At 35.6% G+C, this 24,197-nt stretch overlaps 1 protein-coding gene across 2 annotated transcripts; it reads left to right on the top strand.

Moving 5' to 3' along the window:
* Positions 1 to 1,097: 1,097 nt before the first annotated feature.
* On the top strand, positions 1,098 to 22,685 carry TBPL1_1 (TATA box-binding protein-like protein 1; the record flags this gene model as incomplete). Of its 2 annotated transcripts, XM_012941086.3 has the most annotated exons (11): positions 1,556 to 6,678; positions 6,753 to 6,847; positions 7,037 to 7,124; positions 7,330 to 7,436; positions 7,682 to 7,901; positions 9,231 to 9,528; positions 11,729 to 11,811; positions 13,608 to 13,775; positions 15,887 to 15,984; positions 17,668 to 18,878; positions 21,443 to 21,808. In XM_012941086.3, exons 1-11 carry the CDS (start codon positions 6,653 to 6,655, stop codon positions 21,806 to 21,808), a joined length of 2,760 nt encoding a protein of 919 aa, XP_012796540.2. In that variant the 5' UTR covers positions 1,556 to 6,652. The 2 variants fall into 2 exon arrangements, with proteins under 2 accessions (XP_051065565.1, XP_012796540.2); XM_051216929.1 differs by lacking the exons at positions 1,556 to 6,678; positions 6,753 to 6,847; positions 7,037 to 7,124; positions 7,330 to 7,436; positions 7,682 to 7,901 and adding an exon at positions 1,098 to 1,157 and having other exon boundaries at positions 17,668 to 22,685.
* Between the last annotated feature and the right edge of the window lie 1,512 nt (positions 22,686 to 24,197).

The raw sequence follows: 24,197 nt of genomic DNA, 5'->3' as shown, positions 1-24,197 counted from the left end.
AGACGATACACAGGCACTTCAGGAGGATCTGACGCGACTTCAAAGTTGGGCAGACGATAACGGACTTACCTTTAACACTTCAAAGTGTAAAGTAGTCCATCTGCGACATGTCGCAAACTACAGTTACAACTTAGGAAACTCCTCTCTAGTAGTATCCCAAGTCGAAAAGATTTAGGAGTCCTGGTGCCCCATGACTTAAAGTCTTACGCTAACTGTGACAAAAATGCCTTCCGAGCAAACCTTGCACTGGTAACGTCGAAGCGCATTTTTGGACAGTTTGACGGACGAACTTTCCATACAATCTTCGATAGTTTCATCCGTCCCCATTTAGAGTACGGAAACATAGTACTCCCCCCCTCACTCCATAAGGACAAGGTCACTTTGGAGCGTATCCAACGGCGAGCTACGAAATCAGTTCGAGGACTCAAATCTAAGCCTTACGAAGAACGCCTCCGTTCACTAGACCTTTACCCACTAGAATATAGGCGTCTTAGAGGTGATTTACTAATGGCTTATAGTATTCTTAACACTTCTGGACATCCTCTTAAACACCTACTTAAGCTTAGTTCGAACAATAATCTAAGGGGTAACACCCAGAAACTGGAAACACAACATAGCAAGACGGAATGTAGACACAACTTCTACTCCTTAAGAGTTGTCAAAAGCTGGAATTCGCTGCCGGCCGAGCTAGTCCAAGCGACTTCTCAGGAGTCCTTCAAGAGGCAACTTGACCTATTCTTAAGGACCAAGGACAGCATCACATTATGATTTACCAATTTCTTTTCCTTTTTTATTGTTAACATACCTAGGTTCCTGCCTGGAGGATTTGGTGATCCCCTGCTACTAGACACGGAAGCCTGTTAAGCGAAAGCTTCTTCTATTCCGTCCACAACCATTTGAACCATTTGAACCATTTATTGTTCTACAGATTTTTACATCATCTGCAAACAATGAGCGGTAATTTATTGACGTATTCATTAACGATATGAAGTGACTCTAACAATGCAGAGGAAATTTCCATGCGACTTCTGTTTGCTGTCAGAGTTTTGCGTATAACCTATTGGAGATCGATTGAGTTCCTGTTTGTTTATATTTTCAATCTAGGTCTTAGGCGGTTGTCCTTGTACAACCAGCTGTTTATCCTCTTCCGTGGTCAAGTGGGTCGGAGTTTTACTGTGAAAGTGTAGTTAGAAGTTAGCAGAAAGTTGTTAAACATTTAACCTTCTAGTCCTTTCTTTCTTAATGGGATGCAAGTCTTACTCATCTTTTCTGTAATTTGGCTCACTTTCTACGGAATATCATCAATAATCGTGGATCACTGTTACATTTTGGGTCTTGTATCATACGCGATAGACAAAATGAGAGGGTACGATAGTCACGGACAACCTTCGTCATTCATAAGAGTGCAATTGAGATTAAACCAAAAAAATTACGTAGTGTGAATAGGTCACTGATTAAGTACCATTTCCATGCAAATTTCGGGTCTAATGAGAAATATACAACTTTCATGGATTGTATGTATATATGAAGCACCTCTGTGATATTCAGGCGGGAGGTACGTATTTTCTGTGCAATGTTGGAACAATTGATACCCAAAAGGTATCAATTAATAACAATTATGCCAAAAAGTAGATGTCGATGTTCATTACAATTCCATTGAAAAAAACCCACTAGTTTCATTTGTCATGCAAATGCTGGTAAAACTTATGGTCAGAATTGCCAAAATCTAATTTGATAGTATCAGTTTGGTAACATCCCCGACAAACTAACTAAAAATGCTAACTTAACTTTCAATTTCATCATAACTGCCATCATTTTAGGTATACGAAGGCCTTGTAACTGGTGTAATATGGTCCAGCCAATTAGAGTATGATCACAACAGAGTTGGTCCTACTATTCGAAGGATTAAAGTTCTTCCACTCGGTCTCAGTAATAGTAGGAGGTTTCTTTCGTAGTTTCCCTTATTGTTGATTCCTGACTTTGTTATCTTTTTTCAGCAGTCGGTTTAGATTGTTTCCAGCTGTTCGTCGCAAGTGATTGACTTTTCATCAGGCTACATAATTGTATAAGGCCGGTGAAAGTATTGATCTCTCAAAGGGCTTGCTGTAGGCAGCAGTTCTGTTGTTCCGTCACGTTCATCGAGAAAAAAAAGCAATTTGGGCATCATGAAACAGTTGATTCATTAGATTCATACCAATATGAAAGAATCGGTTGGGAGATAATTAAAAATAGTTGACTTAGTTTTTGGTGGATTTGATCTTCACTAGTAAGGTCTCAGTTCAGAATCCCGATCCGCCTATTTTGGCTTAGGAAGCCCGATAGCATCGCAAGCTTTCAAAGCAAAAAGTGCATTCACAGAGTGGATGGAACGGCATTTGCACCGTTTAGCTCTCATCATTTCTTGTAGTATGGGTAGTACGGACGACATTGAGTATCTCTGAGTTTAATTTTCAATGATTTTGTTGTATCGGTAGGATAGTGTTGGAAGGGCTTAATTTTCAACTGCTAAACTAGGAATTAAAACCTTATCTTATCAATGGCACCTTTCCCTAATGTGACATGAATTTGAGAACTTTATTGATTACTGACTTATTTCAGTGAGTTAGTATAAGTTGATGGCTTAAGGCATAGTAACCTTTTAATACGTTGTGAATATGGCGAAATCTATGATAATTCTTACTGTTTATTATGCGAATACTGTTATACTACCCATAATGGGAATGTAGCTTTGCAGAACATGAGTAGGGAGTTCTTCCTCTTGGTTATACTAAAATATTTAACGTAAGGTATGTTTGGATAATATAGTTTGGTAAGGGTTATCACTAATCTATAGTGAATATGGAGCTTATCTTTTGCAAAGATGTAAACCGATCGTATAAATAATGACCTGTCGGTCAGTTGAATGCTTTATGGTAGCCTTTATAAAAGTTGTCATTTAACAAGATAACTTTTCTTTTGAGGCTATTTTTATTTGGATATTTTCTGCTGTATCAGAATCCGTTGTTATATGGTTGCTCAAAATCGTTTGCAATGGCGTAGGTGCATCCACTCTTTGTTTTCTCCCGAATTCTAATCTTCTGACTTCTTCATATCCTTTTTTTTCTCCTTTCCAAGTTTATTTCACTGGATTATAATCTTTGAATATCATCTTCAAACCCTAATCTTTCCGGTTACTGGTTATAATTTTACTACTTCTACGGGATTTGAATTGACAATTGTATCTCTGTGCTAATGTGATATGGCAGCTCGAACTGATGTACGTACGTACGTACGTACGAAGTTCTACGTTGTTGATTACTGACTGCTAAATGGTTGGCTATTTGCTCTAAAATTGGCATCAACTGACTTTCTGTTTTCTGAATAGCATTCATTCGACCTTTTCATACAGTTATTGAGAGGTACATGTTCTTAATAGTGTGATCTTAAAAGCTCATGTTCCTAAGTTTCTTGACAATACACTTGACCAACAGATGTTAAGACAACCTTAAAGCGAATGAGTCATGTAATTTGTCGTGGCCACATAATTGTTTTCAACATAATAAGTCGTAAAAAGCGAACTTTGGTAGTCATTGAGTATGTACACTTTTCGATTAACTAACAAGACAAAAAGCTGTGCCAATTATCAGACACGAAATCCCTAATCTTATCATTCTGTTATTTGAGGGGTGAGCCCGCCCTCCCTCTCGAAATGCTCTCACAAGTCCACGCGTATACAGCCTCTACCAGGGAAGTCCTACTCACTGCCTTCTCGCGGTGGGGGTGTTGTCTATGAAAATGAGAGGGCGAAAAGCGAATGTCCGGCGCTCTAACCGGATTCCAAACCAATGGTGCACATGGGCCTCAGTATCCTGAAGGAACAAATGGCGTATGAACCAATCGTTGGTCACCGGCTACCATGGGACTGCATCTCTTTACGATGCTCCACTGCCTTGTGGACCAGACCTTTAGGTCGAAGGCTCTGGGTGTGGCTCCCTAAGAAAACCACCTGCTTCGGTTTGGGTACCCGGGAAGTATCCCAACCCTCACACAAATCGAATGATTTGTGTGGCGCATACATATTTGATGCCCTCTTGTACCAATATTTATGTGTTAAAATAAATAAATAACATAATCAGTAGGCCTGGTCAGTGATGCTTTAATGTTGTTAGAAAAGTTGTTCCTTTCTGTTGGGGATAATGGCTTAAAATAATTGTGTGTAGTAAATTTATGTTGTAACTATCCTGTATTTTTACCACAAAATCTGTGCTTCAAAGCCCATTACACTCATGTGTACTTGTTTGTTAGAAAAAATATCTGGTTTCGTACAAGCTATTTGCACACACTAAGTTATTTCACGATTAAGTGATCCATTTAATATTGATCTTATGAAGTTAGGCTTTTATAGATTAATTTAGACTAGGGTACTTGTCATTCTAGGTTCTATATTTCCAAAGATTTTACTCTGTGGAGCAATTCAATCACAGGTATGGTCATTTAAGCCTTCTTATCTCTTCATTAACTAACATCGACTGAAGAACTTATCTACACAAACCTTTGGTTGATCAAGATGTAATATTCTAATTCGCCTATTGCCACGCAAGGGTTAAAAAATGGCATGCTACAATTTAAAATTTAGGCATCTTGTATGTGTCAACGGATTTGTTATCTATTTATTTTGTCGTTGGTAGTAAAAACCGCTCAGTTTGAACACTAAAGAATACATATGTCCTAACAGAATAACATTCATGGGATACAAATTACTGCTAGCTCAAGGGAAATGACTATATTACTTCCTATCATCAGGGTGTCAACATTGACTAGTCAAAAATGTATTGTACATCAGCCGTAGTTGATAATTTAGTGGGCTTTGTGGACTGTTTTCCCATGAGCTTTGGCTAATTACTTTAACAGACGATACTTACTCCTTAGTTAAATCAGTTAACTCTAAATAAGTTCACTTATCTTGGAAATCTGGTCAGCCCTGATTGGTTGGTGCCTGACAAGATCTCTGCACGGATTCAAAAAGCTCGTTCAGCTTTTTTAACTCCACCTATGGTGAAGGTGAGATATCCGTCTATTAATTAAAGGACGAGTATACTGCACGGCAGTTCGTTCTGTTTTACTTTACGACTGCGAAACGTGGCCATTAAGGGTAGAGGATACTCGTAAGTTAGTAATAGATTGACTGCTTTAACTGACGACTATAACCAGGTTACTAAGTTCTATGTTCACTACTTCCTAACCACTTTATGAGACGTTTATTTGGTGTGTAAAAACTGTAAAATATTAAGTGGAATCTCATCGTAGCTTCTACCTTAACATGGTAGTCGGGTTTACCTACCGTAGTGACTCAACTGAGCCATATTGGCTGATACACGTGTACCTTTACGTCCTACCGTGCCAGACAGGTCGGTTGGAGAATAGTAAGACTAAAATCAGAAAATTAAGGTCCGAAGATAAGGTACTGCCAATTGTAGAGGGGTGTGAGAGCAGTAGGGTGTTTCCCTCGGACAGCGTCTGCAGCGATGCTGTCTTCTCACAACAGAAAGAAAAGCTTAGAATAGGTCGACCATAAAAGATTCACACTCCACCTTACCCCACGGATTTCTGTCTCCGGCGGTAAAATATTTTAAAGTGCGGAGCTAACACCGAAAACTTCCCTTGCGTTGTCCCTTGGGCTCTGCAGTCAAACTACCAAGTCTCTAAGAATATCACTAATTCGGCTTTTTTTTCAGACCTCCCGAGAAGAAATATCCTTCCATGGTATGGGCAGCCTGGAAGCGACAGTCACCCTCATACCTCTATCAGTACCCAAGATCATCTTATTGACTATGGGATCCCTCCTTCATCTCTAAATAATTCTCATATCCACACGACTAACCCTTCTCATATATTTTTATCGTCATGCACCACTAATGCCAATGATTTGAGTTCATTAAATTTTGTTACTGGTCTCCTGAGACCACTCTCTAAACTGCGTGTTGGGGATTTTAATGTACGAACCATGTATCAGATAGGACAACAGGCTTCTTTAGCTAGGACTTTAGAATCTCAAGTCATCATTAGACTGGATTTCAACAGACGATCGCTTCTACAGTGTTCGATTAAACTGAACAGTAAGAACTTGAAAATTTGGTGACACGTCGTTTCCTTGTCGTTGTATCTGAGTAAGCTCTCACTGATTGTAGCTTGGAAAAAGTTGAAAATGAATTTTATGTTATCCAACCTCGGTCAAAAAAGTAAACTCTCTGACTTGGTAATAGTGGCAGTTAATTATAATGTTCAAGTAGCTCAACTGAAGCAAACCGAAAGGCACCTAGGCGGATCTTACGTTGTCGTGGCTCAGCGAACAGATTATGGCGACCGTTTGTTGCAACTATGCCCAGATAACCGTTTAATCCTGTCAAACAGCAGCTTTAAACATAAGGAAAAGCATCATCCGATGTGGTGGTGAACTTAAAGAGATCAGATTTCCATAAACTATCGTTATAGGGGGTTGGTTGAACATTTTTACTCATTCTACAGCACATGCTTGGACTCAGATCATGCTTCAATTCGAGCACGTGTTTGTCTGCGTCTTACTGGACGTATAAAAGAAAACCCTTTAAAATTCAGCTTAATGATGGAAAATTCAAAAGCATATTTCTGGACTAACTAGGGAAGGAGTTAGTTAATGGTCAAAATGACATCCACCACTAGGTAGCTTGGTATGATATCCCAAATGCTGTGGAAACAGCAGTGATATATACTAGTAACTTAAAACTAAAGGTTAGGAAGAATCAGTGGATTTCAGCGGTGTTTACAGCACTTTTAGATGCTCGGGAACTCACGCCTGGTCCAAAACACGAGGAGCAGATGCAGCTTAAACGTATGTTGATCAAAAGCCTACGTAACGATCTTAGGCAGTAGTGGGTAGCGAAAGCAGAAGAGGTGAAGGCCACAGTGAAACGTAACATTAGACAACTGTTCAGACTTATTAAGGAAACATGTATTTAAAATACGGCTGTTAGTGAAACTATCTTGGAAAAAGATGGGACTATTACTCATTGAAATGAAGAGCGAAGCACTTTAGGGAACAGTTCAATTGGCATTCAGCCACACTTCTGTTACCCATTATCTCCAATCGGCCTAAATGACAAAGTGATGTAAGTCCTTCAACTGTGGAGGGTTGTTAAGCCTATAAGTAGTCTAAAGTGTAAGAGAGCAGCTGTGTCCGATTGACTAATTCTTAAAATTCACAAGATTGGTGGCCTAGTTTTACGTATTAGATTGACAGATCTTAGACAGAGTCTGGGAGCTGGATATAATCCATCTAATTGGTCTCGATCGCTGATCGTTTTAATCTATAAGAAAGCAAAAATCCTCTTTTAGCAACCACAGAAGAACCAGTTTAACTAATATAGTGTCTAAAATATTCGCCTCAGTAATACTTCGAAGTCTAACTAGAGCTCATGAAGGTAAAACCCAAAAAAGCAGTCTTATTTGAGACCTGGACGTGAATGTATAGACCAAATATTCACCCTTCAACCGCCTCTGGAATAAAGACATACTTTTCGACGTCAAACTATTGTTGTATTCCTTGACTTTAATGCGTTGTTCAACTCCACTAATCTCGAGGTTCTGTGGTTCCCGTCGCTGAAAGATGTACCGACGAAGCAACTCAACTTTGTACAGACTCTCTACTAGGACACTACCTTTCGAGTCAGAGCTTATGGCCAACAATCATCGGGACTGGTTACTTTAATTGGTCTTCGTCAGGGTTGTCCACTTTCCTCATTTTTAGTTAACTTTGTCTTAGACATGCTTTCAAAAATAACAGTTTTATCGTCTGAGTTAGGGATTGATCATATACCAGGAGATCCACTTGTTGACTTGGAATACGCAGATGATATAGTTCTGTTTGAAGGTGCTGAAAAAATGAAGTGTTCTGACTATCTTAAGCAACAATGTTAGCATATTTGGGATGCTATTTTTCCTCTGCAAATGTAAAATGTTACTTCAGGATTGACTTGCGTCATTGCCTGAATTAGTGATAGGTAGTGAAGTAGTTGAACACCCACTGCTTCACTTGGGCATTTCACCAGTGCTGATGATTTAGTGTTTGACGAAATCTCGGAACAGAACCAAAGAGCTGGTTTGACTTTAGCCAACTTGAGTCACTTATGGTATGGGTCAGATATCTGGCTCCTAACCAAATAGCGAGTTCAATGCTCAGCTGTTTACTGCGCTCAACTTTATGAGTGCGAAACATGGCCATTGAGAATAGAGGATATTCGCGGGTTGCTAGTGTTCAATAATAGGTGTCTACGAAGCATTGCTCGTGTATTTTTGGGACCACAGAGTATGCAACTCCCGGGTTATGGATAGAGTGCTAGGTAAAGATAGTAAATAGATCGATGAGGTAGTAAATCTTCAACAAAGGTGGTTAGGACGTGTCTTACGTATGCCCAACCACCATCCACCTCGACAGGCATTGTTTTCCGGTGTAGGGGTAGGCTAAAAGAAAATGAGAGATAACCAAGCCCAGGCATGGCACTAATCCATGAAGTCACCGACAATTTAACTTAATCATGTTAATAAATGTAAACTACCTGGTTGGGGTTCGCGCGATTATCGTTACTAATGATTAGATACTTTGAATAACATGGTTCAAAATCGTTTGCAATGGCGCAAGTTCATCCATTCCTTGTCAACCCCAAATTTTGGGGTTCTAGATTCCTTATAAGGTTTTGGTGTTTTTATTTCACTAAATTGTATTTTCTTCCCGAATCGTATCTTCGATACCTAATTTTTTCAATCACTGCTGATAATGCTACCACCTCTTCTATTGTGGGATCTGTGTTGACAATGTCATCTCTTTATGCTAATGAGATATTGCAACTCGAACCGATGTACATATGTACCTAGTTTCACGTTATGACTGACTGACTTGGTTATTGATCAAGTGATACTCTCTACCCTCATTTGAGTATCGTTAATTGTTGTAATTCCCACTCAACCCATGACTTGATAACTGCATTAGAATTTGTTATACTGTAATTTTTAATCTGCTAAAGTAGCTCAAACCATAACTTAGTAGTTCACTGTTTAACAAATATATTTGTTGTGTTCGCACGAGCACGTTTTTGCCGTTCATTAGTGAGTGGGTAGATGTATATAACCTTCCTGAATCAGGTGATTTTACGTTGAAAACACCCATCACAAAATTTTCTTTCATTGTTTTTTGTCGCATAACACATACAAATCTACAGAATGCAAACAAACGAACTTATTAATGGAATCACTGAGACAGAAGACAGTTCATATATGGAGAGTGGAACGGATATTTTGGATTTTTTAAACACATCTGATACAGAGAATGAAGATATAAAAGATATAATTGGAAATGAACCGGATAAAAGTACTGAAGAAGATCCATGCAATGAAGAAGCATCCTCCTTAACACTTTCCATAACCAATGTAGTTGTTATGGCTAGTCTTCAGTGTCATTTACGATTGAAAGAAATAGCCAGAACTAGCGTTAATGTAGAATATAAACCGCTTCAGAATGTAAGTTTAGAGGATTTTTATTTCAGTTTTACAATTTTATGTTTATTGTTGATTTTGAAGGACATATACTCCCAAATTATTTTTTAGCTTAGTTAACTTACCTGGTAAATTAACTCTAGGTTCTCACGAGTAGCTAAATGTTTTTGTAATACTTTGTTTTGGCCCCCGAATGCTCTGGTACGGCCGACAGTGGGGAGAGTCAGCTCTCCCTCCCAAAATGCTCAAATGGCCACGTGCATACAACCACTGCCTTCTCGCGGCGGGGGTGTTGTTTACGAAATTGAGAGGATGAAAAGCGAATGTCCGGCTCTTTAACCGGATTGGTGCACACGGAAGGTCCACCTAGGGTAGTTGGAAAGCCCTGATTCCAAAACAATGGTGCACATGGGCCTCAGTATCCTGAAGGAACAAATGGCGTATGAACCAATCGTTGGTCACCGGCTACCATGGGACTGCATCTCTTTACGATGCTCCACTGCCTTGTGGACCAGACCTTTAGGTCGAAGGCTCTGGGTGTGGCTCCCTAAGAAAACCACCTGCTTCGGTTTGGGTACCCGGGAAGTATCCCAACCCTCACACAAATCGAATGATTTGTGTGGCGCATACATATTTGATGCCCTCTTGTACCAATATTTATGTGTTGAAATAAATAAATGAATGTTTTGGTTATCCATTCTATTCATTTTATTTAAATACCAGTCGCAAATCGACCGAAGTTAAAATGCATAAAAACTAGGCAATTCCAAACAATGTACATCACTTAAATTGACATTTATGTGTGTAATTACATTTAACAACAACGACGGTACTATTTCTAAATCAGTTAACATTCCAGCATTTGAATTTGTGGAGATCTATTTTCAATATTATCATAACTAAAAGTTTGAATATCATTTATTTTAATGAATTTTATGGAAAGGTTCGATAGTTCCGTGGAGTTTTTATGTTCTGGAATCAAGATAATATGAAAAACCATAGAAAAACGTGTATTGACTATTTTTAAGTTTTCTTACTAACTTACTAGTGGAGATCAGTGTGCCTGGTTTCGAGCTACACTGTGTGATGACTAACGACATCCGTTTGTCCAAACAAAAGTGAGTGATGTAGGGCTCCAGCCTAGGATTTATTGGCTGAGTCTAACGCCTTGATCATTGAACCACGGCTCCGTTATTCATAAATTGGCCAATCTCCAAGTGCTGTGTTGTGCTCCTCCAACTGTTGGTTTACACTTGTTCACTGCTTTTTGATTATTAACATGATATCTTTATACAATTCCTGGTTTATAGTCAGTAGTTTGTTAATAATAATGATAATAATATTAATAGCAATGTAATTTACTTACCAAGTATGAGTATATGTATCAGGCTTTAAACCATACTATATGTATAAAATCTAATGATACTATATAGCTGCTTCAATATATATCACCAATTTTCACTATTTAAATGCTGATCAGTTAGGAAGTTTAATTTATTTATATGGTTAAATAAGAGTAAAACATTGCCAGCCCTTGTATAATAAATTTATAGATGTTCAATAGACTTTATTTGTTGAGTTATAGGATTAGATTCGATTACGTTGACTTTTTCTGAGCATAGAATTTCGTGATATTCATTATCTGTTTCCAATACTTATCATATATTTTCAAACCTTTACTATTATCATAAATTTTTTTTGGTTTCCCTTCATTTGCTCATGTTACTTGTAATGATTGAAATCGATGCACATATGCAGCAAGTCCTTTATTGTTTCTATGTATCTGTCTTCTATTAAAGTTTATTATATCTTACTCAGTATCCTATGCAAATTCTCGATCTCGTCAATAATAATATCATTTAGATTTTTGGTAATTTGGTCAGAGGAGTGTAGTTAACCCATCTTAGTTCGTATTATCTGCACGATTGCAATTTTTGTTCAACCATTTTTACATGATACAATCAGTGTGCATCACAACACTGAGTATATATCGATGTTAGTAATCAATAATATAGTCCTATTGTAACCATATATTACTTAAATACAGTTATATTATACTACCTAGTTAAATGCTCCTCTCTTAATGTTAATCTTAATATAATCCCGAAAGATATTATTTTCTTCGAGTTCATTACCGTTTTTGTGTATCCGTTTTAAGTTCTCGATTTTTGAGAATTCAATAATATCAATATTTTTTATTTTGTTGATTTTCATAAATATACAGCACGTTATAATGCGTTTACGATCACCGTATACAGTAGCAACAATTTGGTCTAGCGGAAAAATTTGGTGCACTGGAGCCAATTCGTAAGCAATAAGTCTCAGTAATTTTTTTGTTCATTCTTTTTCCCCATATAGCTGTACCAAATGCCAAACATTTTACTTTTTATCGGTGTCTATAATGTAGTATACCTGGTCATTTCTGAACTGTTGTTTCGTATTCACTCATTGCATTAAGCTATTTGAATTTGTTAACAACTGTATTTGAATATCCACGTTAAATTTTTTGTTCTTTTGTGGTTTTAACTAATTGATGTATAAATATGTGTAATCGAGATAAATTACCCAGTGTGGTATTCATGGTTGTTCGCTAGTAATAGCACTCTGTCTGTGTGTTTCCAAACGTTGTACAAATTATAAATTCATAAACTGTGTTAGTTATTCAGTCTGTTGGTATTTACAATTTAAAGAATGATTTATTTGTAATACTGCGCACGTCATAAATATGATAGATATCTTACTTACATGTGATATATGACAAACGGAAGTATTTGTGTGACAGTAGTTTATAGGTTATATATTTAAGCATTCAAATGTAGAGTAGTAGATTAACGATTAAAACACTTGACTTTCAATCATAAATACCATGTTGGAACTTTGCTACATCTACTTCGGTTTGAACAGTCGGGAATTATCGATAGTGTGATTTATGACGAAGTACATAAGCATGAACGTAGTAAGTTAAGTCACATTGATAAATTAAAGGGTTTGGGTATATGTGTTACCCTCTTTCTTGTTCACTGTTTGTTCGCCAATGTACGTCCGTCGAACTAACATTAATTAAAATAATAAGCCGAGATTAAGTTTTACTTCAACTGTGTGTAGCTATAAAAACAGAAGAGCAATCAAAGCCAGTAGTCCGTTTCATTCGTTTATGCGATTGTGAACTGTTGAATTATCAGTTTACAATGAATGGTAACTTTATGTATGTAGTCTGATAGCTATGTTTTGAACAAGGACAATTTTAATAATTAGAGCGATCACACTGATTCATGAGAACATGTCTAATATATACTATTGATTACTCTGATAAACCATGACTTCTGGTTTGAAAACAGGCTGTGAAACGCCTCAGAGTCGTCTAACAGTCATGGTATTCACTCAGGTTTGTGTGAGCTTCCTGACTAGGATTCGTCAGGTGTTAGGTAGACTGGTGTAACTGAATATGTCGCCTATTTTACCCGAGTAATTTTTCGTCGTCTTTCATCTCTAGCACAGCAGGTGTTATTCAAACTGTCAATCAAGGATTTCATGAGTTGTCATCACACTGGTTTGACCAATTTGAGATATTCTTTGTCATACTATTACCCTAATTGGTACTAAATATATGAACCACTGCTATTACTTAAGAGCTTTATAATATCATTCACCGGTTCGCTTACAATAGTAATACCAGTATTAATAAGGAAGCATATTGTTATTTTTTGTTTATTTGTTTGTCAGTAACTAAACTGAAGTGATGTCGCAATTTTGTGACTGGCATATTATGCAACTACTAGATAGAACATTTATGCAGTTCATTGGAGTTCATATCATGTCGTCCCACCAAACAATATTTAAGTTCAAGTTATGTCACTAAACTTTAAATACCGATTCTTAAGTTTAGATTCAGCCTCACTTTTTTCATTTCAAACATCCGTGTAATTCCTATGGTTTCTGTGATTTGAAGCTAGCTCAAAGCAAGAACCTATGCCGGGTTAATGGATTACAAAAGAAAATTAATTTTGTTAATTGCAAAATTTTTTAACGTATTCAAAAAGAAGCCTTGTTTAAGTATTTCTTTTTATTTTATACATTCGCCATCTTTTCTTTATCATCCACAGGCTTGCCAAAGCGAAAATTGGCGCTAGGCGTATTGCTAGACGAATAGCGAAATGTGGATTTCCGTGTCATTTTAGTAAATATCGTGTAGTTAATATTATGGCTACTTGTAAATTACCATTCGGTGTCAGATTAGAAGAATTAGTCAATGAAAGACCGATGCAAATGAGGTTTGTTTTCGAAGTGTTAATTATTTTTATGGTACATAAATTAGAGCATTTTTTTATTCATTGGTCGTTTTACAGTAAAAGATATGTTCTTGACACATGAAATTAATAAATCATATCTTTAAGCCATTAAAGCTAATAACCACGTCAAGAACGTGATTGGTAGAATTCGACCATCATTCTTCGGTTTTTGATTTCTATACGTCATCCACTTGTCCATGGGGTCAGTCATGGACTGTCCATCTCAGTTTATTCTTCAACAGTTTAAAGTTTTAGTATCAAAGGGCATACTAATTTCACAGGGGTTATAGTGAAGTCCAGATTTTCAGTAGTTATCTAACTTGGATCGGTTCTTGATCCTAAGAAAATTCAACAGTCTCCACAACCTTGAAATGTATTTCAAATAGGACTTCTCACTGATTACCCTCAGGTTTCCAACGCTGTTTACTTTGTTTCTGTCTGTCATAGCCCTCTTGGCGTGAGTCGTAGTCGAGATTAATCATATAGGTTTAGGTGAACATAGATCTGTTCTAACGCTAGTGTTCAGTTTATTGTCTAAACATCCTACTTTCCATTAGATTTGCATCTCACTGGATTTATGTAAGATTAACCGTCAAATAATATTCGTAGTACTCATACAACAAATATTTTAAGGTAAAGTGCACATACACTCGGTCGAAGATTTTAATATACAACTGCACATGTGTAAGTCATATCAGCCCTGGCATGATGAAGGGTGGGGAGAGTCCACCCTTCCTCTCAAAATTCTCATATAACCATACGTATATAGCCATTGCTTGGGAACCCCTACTCATTGCCTTCTAGCTGCGGGGATGTTTAGGAAATTGTGAGGGTGAAGAGCGAAGATCCTGCTCTTCAACGGGGTTGATTGGTACAGATAATCCACCTAGAGGAGTTGGAAAACACTGATTCTAAAGCCATGGTGCATATGGACTCCAGGATCCTGAGGTAATAAATGGCGTACGAACCTATTGTTGATCGCCGGCTACCACAGAACTCCACTTCCCAAGGCTGCTCTACTGTCTTGTGGATTAGACCTCTAGGTCAAAGGCTCGGGGTGTGACTTCCTAACATAAACCACTTACTTCGGTTTAAGCACCCGGTAGTATTCTAGCCCACGCACAAATCGGATGATTTGTGTTGCGTATATATATTTTGGTCCCCTATTTGTACTAGTAAATAAAACTAGGATAGGATTAGGTCTAAATAACGCTAAGTGCAGGCAAATTAAGATATGGGATCAGTCTATAAAGTTGATAAATTTTGATCAGTACATTACTGTTAGATGTGGAGTATTTGGTTGGGGTCTTTGTGTTGGTAGTGAATAGTAGTTGAGAGGTCTTGAGTGGTGTGGCTCAGAGTCTCGTACTGGGGCAGGTACATTAATTCTTTATACTCCCGTAGATTCTGGGTTTCGGTATAATTTCACAATTTTCATTCTGCGATATAATACCTTCTAATCCATTTTATGTTATGTCTTTCTTACTATCATCGAGACTGCTGATATCATTTTAACTCCTGATCTCCGTTTTGCAGTGTCGTTTTGACGTGATAATGTGGTGTGATAGCTTATGAAGATTCACATTTGTGCTAGATCCGACATTGATTTTTACTTGATTTAATTAAGGCGTGCTGAAACTCTTAAAGCACAACTATTTTACTACAATAATGTATTGGCGGTTTTGTGACTTGACTATTCAAGAGAGTATTGTTTGGCAAGTTAATATTTCTATCCAGACGACTCAGGGTGCTGCTCTCTCCGAATTCGGCAGAGGATAAACTCGGAACTTATTTAGTCGATGAACCTCATAAGTAGTAGAACTTGAAATCGATAATTATCAGTCATTAGATTACAGCTCGTGTTTATATATATATATATATATATATATATATATATATATATATATATATATATATATATATATATATATATAGGAGAGAGAGAGGACTACACGTATTCATTTTTTTCTACCAAAAATTTCTCATTCATTCATAAAAAATGTCCGTGTTAAACAATATTGCACATATTTTCCAGTTAAAGGTACTGTTCTTTCTACCATTAAAAACTGTGTTTCTTTTTCTCTTCATACTAGTTACGAACCTGAATTAGCTCCTGGTCTCACGTTTAAAACTGATCTTAATTCAAGTACATCTCTAAAACTTTTTTCAACCGGACGAATCGTCATTATGGGTGAGTGTATATTCCCTATGATGTTCTTTTATTTTTAAAGTCATTTTAACAAAATATACATGTTTGTGTGCACAAATAACAGTTATTACCTTCCTAGCCGATTACTTGATAATTATCTATTTCAAGCTTTGAAGTTTTAAGTGATATCATATTATTCTCTTTCACATGATTTGTACCTTCTAAACTGACTAATTAGTTAATTAACCATTATTACTATGTTCTATAGTAATTTCTCTGATTGTTTCGAAGTAATCTCTTAGAGTTATTGAGTATGAAGGAGGGAAAACTTCCTCATGATTTCAGGTGTACACTGTAGAAGTCACAATTGATTGATCACTGGGTGGTGATCAATGTCATGCTTGTCTAGTCCTTATTAGTGCAGATCGAATGCTATCGATCATGTTGCAATGTGGCCACCAGTCTAGGTGACTTGACACTGCGGGCACTATATATTGAGATTTAGATGGTGGTTGGAGGTAGTCAACAGGAAACCCTGGACCCGGGTTTCGTGCTACTCGACTGACTGGCCACATTGCAACATGATCGATAGCATTCGGTCTGCACTAATAAGGACTAGACAAGCATAACATTGATCACCACCCAGTGGTCAATCAATTGTGATTACATCTCAGTCCTACAGGAGGTCAGTCGCGGCTCGGATAGCTCAGTGGTAACGTCTCTGACTGTGAAGCTGGGTGACACGAGATCGAATCCACCAGGGAGCACCAGTTCCCTCAAGATTACAGGTACACCTTGCTGACGAGTGCCAAGTGGCACGAAACCCGGGTCCAGGGTTTCCTGTTGACTACCTCCAACCACCATCTAAACACTGTAGAAGTTTATAAAACCTATATCAAACAAAGCTTTTTACTAATTATTTTGTGTGAATTCAACAGAAAAAGTATGTAGCCATAACAAGTATTTGTCAACTAAGTTATTTTTTAATCAACTCCCAAACATTTGAATGAAATTCTCTGCTTGACTATTTGAAAATAAAACGGGTAATTATTAGCGAACTGGAAACCACAATTGTGTGTGATTGCGTAATCTACTTTTAATCATGTTGTTTGTAGAGCTGTAGTGAAAACATCCAGCTTTTAGCTGAGTTAGGTACCAAGTGTTTGATTCATACTCTTATCTACTTCAGTTTTGTTAGCTGGATAATATTATTAGCCAATTAAACAAGAAAGCAGAATACCTAAACTTGTTCTTACTAAATGAGTTACATCATCAACTATTTATAACATCAATTTATTTTTAGAGTACTATTTTCGAAATATCAACCCGATTCTTATTTGTACGTACTCTTGCTTATACATACATCATTTTCGCGCATATTTTTACATGTTATTGAAAGAAATGTTTTAACATACCAATTATATGATGTTTCATCCTTCTCAATATGCTAAATAATTTAGGGAGGGAGCTGAATAAAATCAAAATCGTTTACATAACAATGAATTTTTAATATCATATTTATCACTGCCACAAGTAGGTTCACAAAGCAAGATTGCGAATGTCTACAAAGCATACCTCACGGTACCTTGATATTGATGATAGTTGTTAGCAATATATTTGTCTGAAGTCTTTTTGTTTAAGAAATGTCTCTGTTTTAATGGTCACTCAGAATAAGTTCTTTAATAAGTATTGCAATTACATCATTTATGCCTTTTCTAACATCAGGTTCCAGTTTAGACTCAATTGGTTCATTAGTCGAGGAACTAGTTCCAATTGCTGCATTGCATCAAACAGATGAACCGGTTCCAGATGTTAATGATATACAAGAACGTGACGAAGCCCATGTAGTGTTAAAAGCAGCACGATACATGAATATGCTGCCAAATAATGGTGGTTTCAATGGATTAGTTTATGATATTGATGATGAGGATGAAAATAGCGATGAAAGTGATTTTTATGAAGATGTCGGCGGTGGTGGTGGTGCTCAACATAGTTTTTCTACAGATGATTCAACTGACAGCGGGGCTTCTATTGACAGCGGTGGTGTAAGTACTAAAGTAAAGCGTAGAATTAAAAAGAAAAGTCGTTTATCTACTGTTATGGGTAATTCCATTTCCTCTACATCTCAGTTGAGAAGTTATGATTCATTGCGATCTGGTAGTCCGCTTCATTTATTAACTCCTAGAGAGGCTGCCAGTTTGGCCTTCTCTAAACGTGCAGCTGGAAATATTGAAGATGCTAGAGATTTAGTAGCGACAGCTGGAGAATTAAGACGTCAACGTGAACTGTTACTTCAAAGGACAACTCAAGATAGTATACGAACAGAATCTCGTTCAAATTTTTCTCAAAGTGATCCTACATGGTCTCGTAAAGCTGTTGCTTCAGGATCAACAAAACGTGCTTGTGTGGTCACTTATTCTGGAACAGAGGATAGTGAGTCACAAGATTTATATAATACTGTCGAACTACTCAGTCAAGGTTATACACAGTCTAATGTTTCTTCAATTGAACAACAACAACACCAGCAACAATTAAAAATTATTCATGCACCATCTTTGATGCCATTGAATTCAACAAATCCTCCGGTACAAGTTTCTACCGTAATGACTCCAATCAATACTGCTGCCAATTCCTTACAATATGTATTGATTAAACCTTCTACAAGTATTGGTCAAACAGTTTACAACAATGTAATGCCTACTGTTCAACCAACTTTCAGTTATACTACAACACCATGTGTTACACCTATACAAACAAATTCTATTGTACAATTGTCCTTGCCATTATCAAATAGTGGTGTGAATGGTCAAAACTTAATAACAACAAGTACTGCATCATCTACTGCCTCTGTTGCTACGACTAATACTACTGTTTATCCTATCCGTCTATCCAATAATATTCTGCCCAATTACATATCCTCAGTAAATGATGGCAAGGTTAGTCTTAAATTTATTCAGTATCCTTCCACTAATAATGATAGTAATAATAATAATAGTAATGCAGTCATAATCAAATTGCAATAACTATTTGGACTCGATTTCTTTTGTTTTAATGTATATCAGGCGGTTTTATGCTTGCTAAGCTTGCATATATATGTGTGTGCGCATTGTCTTCATTGTTTGTGCTTTCCTTTTGTATTTTCTTCCTCTCCAGTGATTTCTATTTGTATACATATATCTGTTATATATATTGTTGAAAGATGGACAATTAATAGTAATGGCTTATGGTTCTTTTTCTATCTATATGTCCTGTTAAATAAATGTTGAGAAATCAACAACTCATGACTACATCAAGTTTTACAAATATACACACTTTTTTGTATATAGATGTGTGTATACACGTATTTTTGCATGTACAATATCCCATTATCTGTTGTTTGACACCAGTGATAAAAAATGGTGTTGCTGTGTATTGACAATAGCAATAACTTGTGTGTTTCTTCATATATTAAATTGAAATTTAGATTAATTCAGCCCTAACAATGCTCTATTACTTTTGACAACGTTTCTATGCATGTATTATTTAGTTTGTTTTTTCTTCTTTAAAAAAAGAACATTCCTACTGTGTGTATACGTGTGTAATTTCCCAATATGACCATCACCCCCATAGTTTTCACAATGAGTTGATTGTGAATTATTCGTTTTTGTTCGTTTTATTTCACAATATAAGATATGATTTATGAAACTGTCAGTTGTATGTGTTCGGTTATGTGTAGTTTTCTTTTTCCCTGTGTTTGTATTCCAGTAATTTGTTCTTGTGAATTTGAGTGAACCGTTAGATATATTTCATATCGTTTCATTATACTTGAGTAACATGCTTGGTATACATTTTTTCTTTGTTTATAATTATGCATGTACATATGTAGATTTATATGCAAGTGTGTATGTATATATATGTACGTCAGTTTTTGTTTCGTTATTGTCTAGATGGGATTGTCAATGAGCATTTTGTATAGCCGTTCTGTATGCGTTAAGCAATAGAAAAAGAGGTGGGTCGACAGTGAAAAACAATTCAATATGTTGCATCATATCAAAATATTTCTCGTAAAGCTATAAAAGAGTTATTTTTGGGTTAATGAATCGGCAGGTTTATAAAAAGTATACAGTTCAAAGGACAAATAAAATATGTATGTAGCTATTTATATGACTAACTATTATCTTGAGTAGTAGATTTTTCATTTCAATAGGAAAAAGGTCTAAACTTTGATTTCCTGTAAGTATGCACTCATCAGCAAATTGTATACCTATCAAATTGATGAGAGCAATATGACATTAAGAAATTTCTCTATCGTTGAATTACTTCAATATTATTTGTTTCAAATACTGTCAAGCTTTTAAATCTGGTTTTACGTTCGTAGCTTTTCTTTAGAGTTTTACAACACTTAGAACTCAATAAAGTCATTTCATTAATTATAAACTTTGTTGCATTCATGTACAATTAGTCAGTTTAACTGAATTCAAATAAAAACATCGTATGTCATAATCAAATTGTACTGAGAAGAAAAGATTGAAAATGATAAATGAAACTTTGTTTACACTTGTTTAAGAACAGTTAAGCATAGTGCTTAGTAAACACTTTTAACTACGTTTTATGGTCATTAAATCTTTGGGTAATTAACCGTTTTTCTATATTGTGTGACTTTTCCCTCCATAATAAATGTATACTACCTCATGATTCATTAAATAATCTTTTCAAAAGAACATTTCAAAGATTATGCGTCTTATTACTGTAGACTCATAGCTTTAAGGATTAGGTGTTAATCGCTGAAAAATTAGGTGTTAACCAATCAAACTGATGGATTAGTTCCATTCCACCTCACATAATTCTTCATTTTAATAATTGGATAGTACTTCTCAAACTTCAGATACATGTGCAACTCAATCCATAATAAATTTATTCATAGCTACATTCATTACTTATATCTCCTATCATTCTCAAATTCTAAGTGTATTGTACAGTAAATATGAAAGAGAAAATGTAAATAATTTTTCTTAAGAGACTGTGTTTAGTTCTTGCTTGTTTCTAAGGCGTTATGAATTCATTTAAAATGATTTTTCAGATCATTTTCAATAACTGTAGTGATATTTTCACAATGTTTTTTGAACAGAATCCATATTGCACATTTGTTACTTGGTATGTTACTTTTTGACTAATGTTTCATTCTTGAAATTAAAATCATTCTTCGTCTCATAAAACGCATTTGTACTATTTGTCCTCAGGTTTATTGTTATTTGATAATATAATACATGTATCCACTCAATATTTATACTCTTACTTAATTTCACTTGTTCAGTTACTGAGTCACACTATCATTATGTTAGCTATGTACCTTCCTGTTATAATGAATTACTTAAGTTTATTTCCCGCAAGTCTTCCATGGTTTTTCATTGAATAGAAGTAGGTTATTCCCTGCGATTTGATTTGTAAATAGTTTAAATTACATTATTAATTTTATAGCTCTGGTTATTCTGCTTTATTTCAAACTTTTCCACTTGATTAGATGATGACCTTTGCTACTGGTACTCCTTCTAATACGTATACAAATCACTTAATAGGCTTTCCTAATACAACTCAAATGTTTCCAAATGTTTATCAAGTTGATCCCAACTCAATTATACCTGGCCAAACTGCTCCACTTGTCTTTGGATCTTCTTTACTCACTTCATTTCAACCTACAAATAATGTTATACATCCACAGATACATTTACCTGCCCCAAGTGTTCTATCTGGTTCACCAAATATTTTTGTTGGAAATTTCCCTCCAGGTATTACTTTAAAGACAGCACCTGTACAAACAGTCGGAAGTGTAACTTCAATTCCTTTCACTCCAACATTTGCTTACCAACAAACTGGAGGTTATAATTAATACCTAAAAATACAGATATGGATATAATCATTCTTTTTTTGTCGCCTCTGTCTTGCACACACAACAACAGTAAATCTCATTGTACATAATACAGCACATACTAGATTTTCTCATTGTGAATACTTGCCAAGAAAAATATCCAATACAGTGCATCAATCATCCAGTATATTTCTTGACTTTATTACACACACAGAATTGTATCTAACATACATAATTCCCTTAAAACTTGGTTTCATCATTCTCAACATTTATTATAAAAATAAATACTATTTCAAAAGAACTTGTAAATTGAAATGTTTTATTTTCTGAAATTACTTTTAGTTGTTTCAATTATTCATGTTTGAGCAGTATTTTTTTTCTTCACTATCAATGATACTATTTCTCTCATTGAAATCATGCTAATTAGACCACTATCAATATTGAACCGCTGTTTTGTTTTCTTTTTAATGAAAAAATAAAGAAGACTATGTATGCATTTATTGTTTATTATGTCACGTTTTTCTGTTTGTTCGTTCAGTTTTGTAATTTTTATTTCATTCAAGTTTAATATCTAACTTTTGTGTTACCTCATCTTTCAAAATTTAAGGCGAAACAAAATTGAGAACATAGTTTTTTCCAGGTTTAAAAATCCATCTATCTTTGCCGTAATATATATTGTTATATATGTTTGTACCTTTTGAGACATGTATTACGTGGATAGTAGAAGTGAATCTTTTTTTTCCAAATTAGTTGTTTAGTTTTTGATGTTTCTTTGGAGTTAAAAATGATCTATGATTTCTAGTTGAACTGAATTAAATGGATCCGTTTCGTGGTTGTTTTGATATTACATCAACTTTGTTTGTTATTTGAAGTGAGATAATATTCAAACTAATTGTCTAGTTATATTTGTATATTTAGTCTTGATGAGTGTTAGGTAGTTCGAGGTAGTCGATATGAATACCTAGGCCTAAGTTTCGTGCTATTTAACACTCATCAGCCAGGTATACCTATACTGTTGAAGTTGCTGCAGCTCCCTGGTTGATTCGATTTCATATCACCCCGCTTCACATTTTCATACGTCATAGTTATCCAGGCTGAAACTGGTCTGTAGAATAGATGTTTACAATCGACCGGTACATGAGTAGAGACCATTGTCATGTCTGTTTAGTTCTTTATTACTGATCGAATTCATTTTCTGCTTATGTATTAGGGTTTTGACACTCGTGTGTTGCTTTATGTACTTCCGAAATACTTTGATGCTGAAAGACTATCATCCAAGTATTAAGTGTTATTAAGCTCAAATACGTAGTAAACTTCCGGATAGTTCACTGTAAAAGTGCAAACGTATTAGTATCCTAGGCATCCTACTTCATGATTCATCAGTGAACACTCCTAAATGAAATCGGATTTTCGAAACTCATAACTAAATAACAAATTTCTGATGTGAAACTTTATCGTATGCTGAAAAATTCTAAAATGTAAACCCGGAAATATGATTTAGAGTTTGTATTATTTTATAGTTTTCCATATATTATTACGTTAATAACTCGTGTTTGCTGTTTAATTACCATATTTGTTGTATGTTACCGTTTGGCTTCATTCAACAAACAGGAATCTATATCTTAAGATAGTAATGCAAAACTATCAACCAGTTTAGCAAACAAGATGACTCAACCAACGTATACCTCACTGTTCAGTAATTGTTAATGTCCTATAAAATTAGCTGATCACTATGCAAATATCAATCGGTTGTGTCACCGCCTCCCAAAGACTTTTCAGATTCTCATGAACATTTATTGACATGTTTTCCAAGATTTTCAGAATTCACATTTTTAATCAGCTATTAATAAACTATTGTGCTTGTAAGTATAATTAACAACTACACACTTATTCTTCAGTAAGAAATATCTTGTAAATGGGATCAAGTACGTTATTGGTGTGTTAATTCGAAAACATGCACTGGCATGGAGGAATTGGAATATCTTATCTCCGTGATGCTTTGCGCCTAGTCATTTGTTTCACCCAAAACTTTCACATATATTGGTATTATTATAGGTTACATAGTTATATACTTTCGTAAGTCGGAGGACAAACTGTTCTAGGTATAGGAATTTTTCTGCAACCACCAGTAATTTAAACTGATTTTTACAGTTTGAGCTCTATGGACATTTTTTTGTTGATCTGTAAAATTGAGATCTGAGTTTGTTCTAAGATTTTGTACAATTATTGATAAGCTCGTGTATATATTCATATGGATTGAAACGTTATTCTTCTAGTCCTAAAACCACCTTTAAATCCTTGTCCTTCAGTAAAAGTACTCTTTAAGTTTAGCAAGTATGACGCAGCAGTGAGGGAGTAATCTCAGCTTAGAAGGCTGTTAAATAAAGCAGTATTACGAGAATGCTTAATA

This window comes from Schistosoma haematobium, chromosome 6, assembly GCF_000699445.3.
Source record: "Schistosoma haematobium chromosome 6, whole genome shotgun sequence".
Taxonomy (NCBI): domain Eukaryota; kingdom Metazoa; phylum Platyhelminthes; class Trematoda; order Strigeidida; family Schistosomatidae; genus Schistosoma; species Schistosoma haematobium.
The sequence above is the reverse complement of the archived record's forward strand: the minus strand, read 5'-3'. Positions and strand labels throughout refer to the sequence as shown.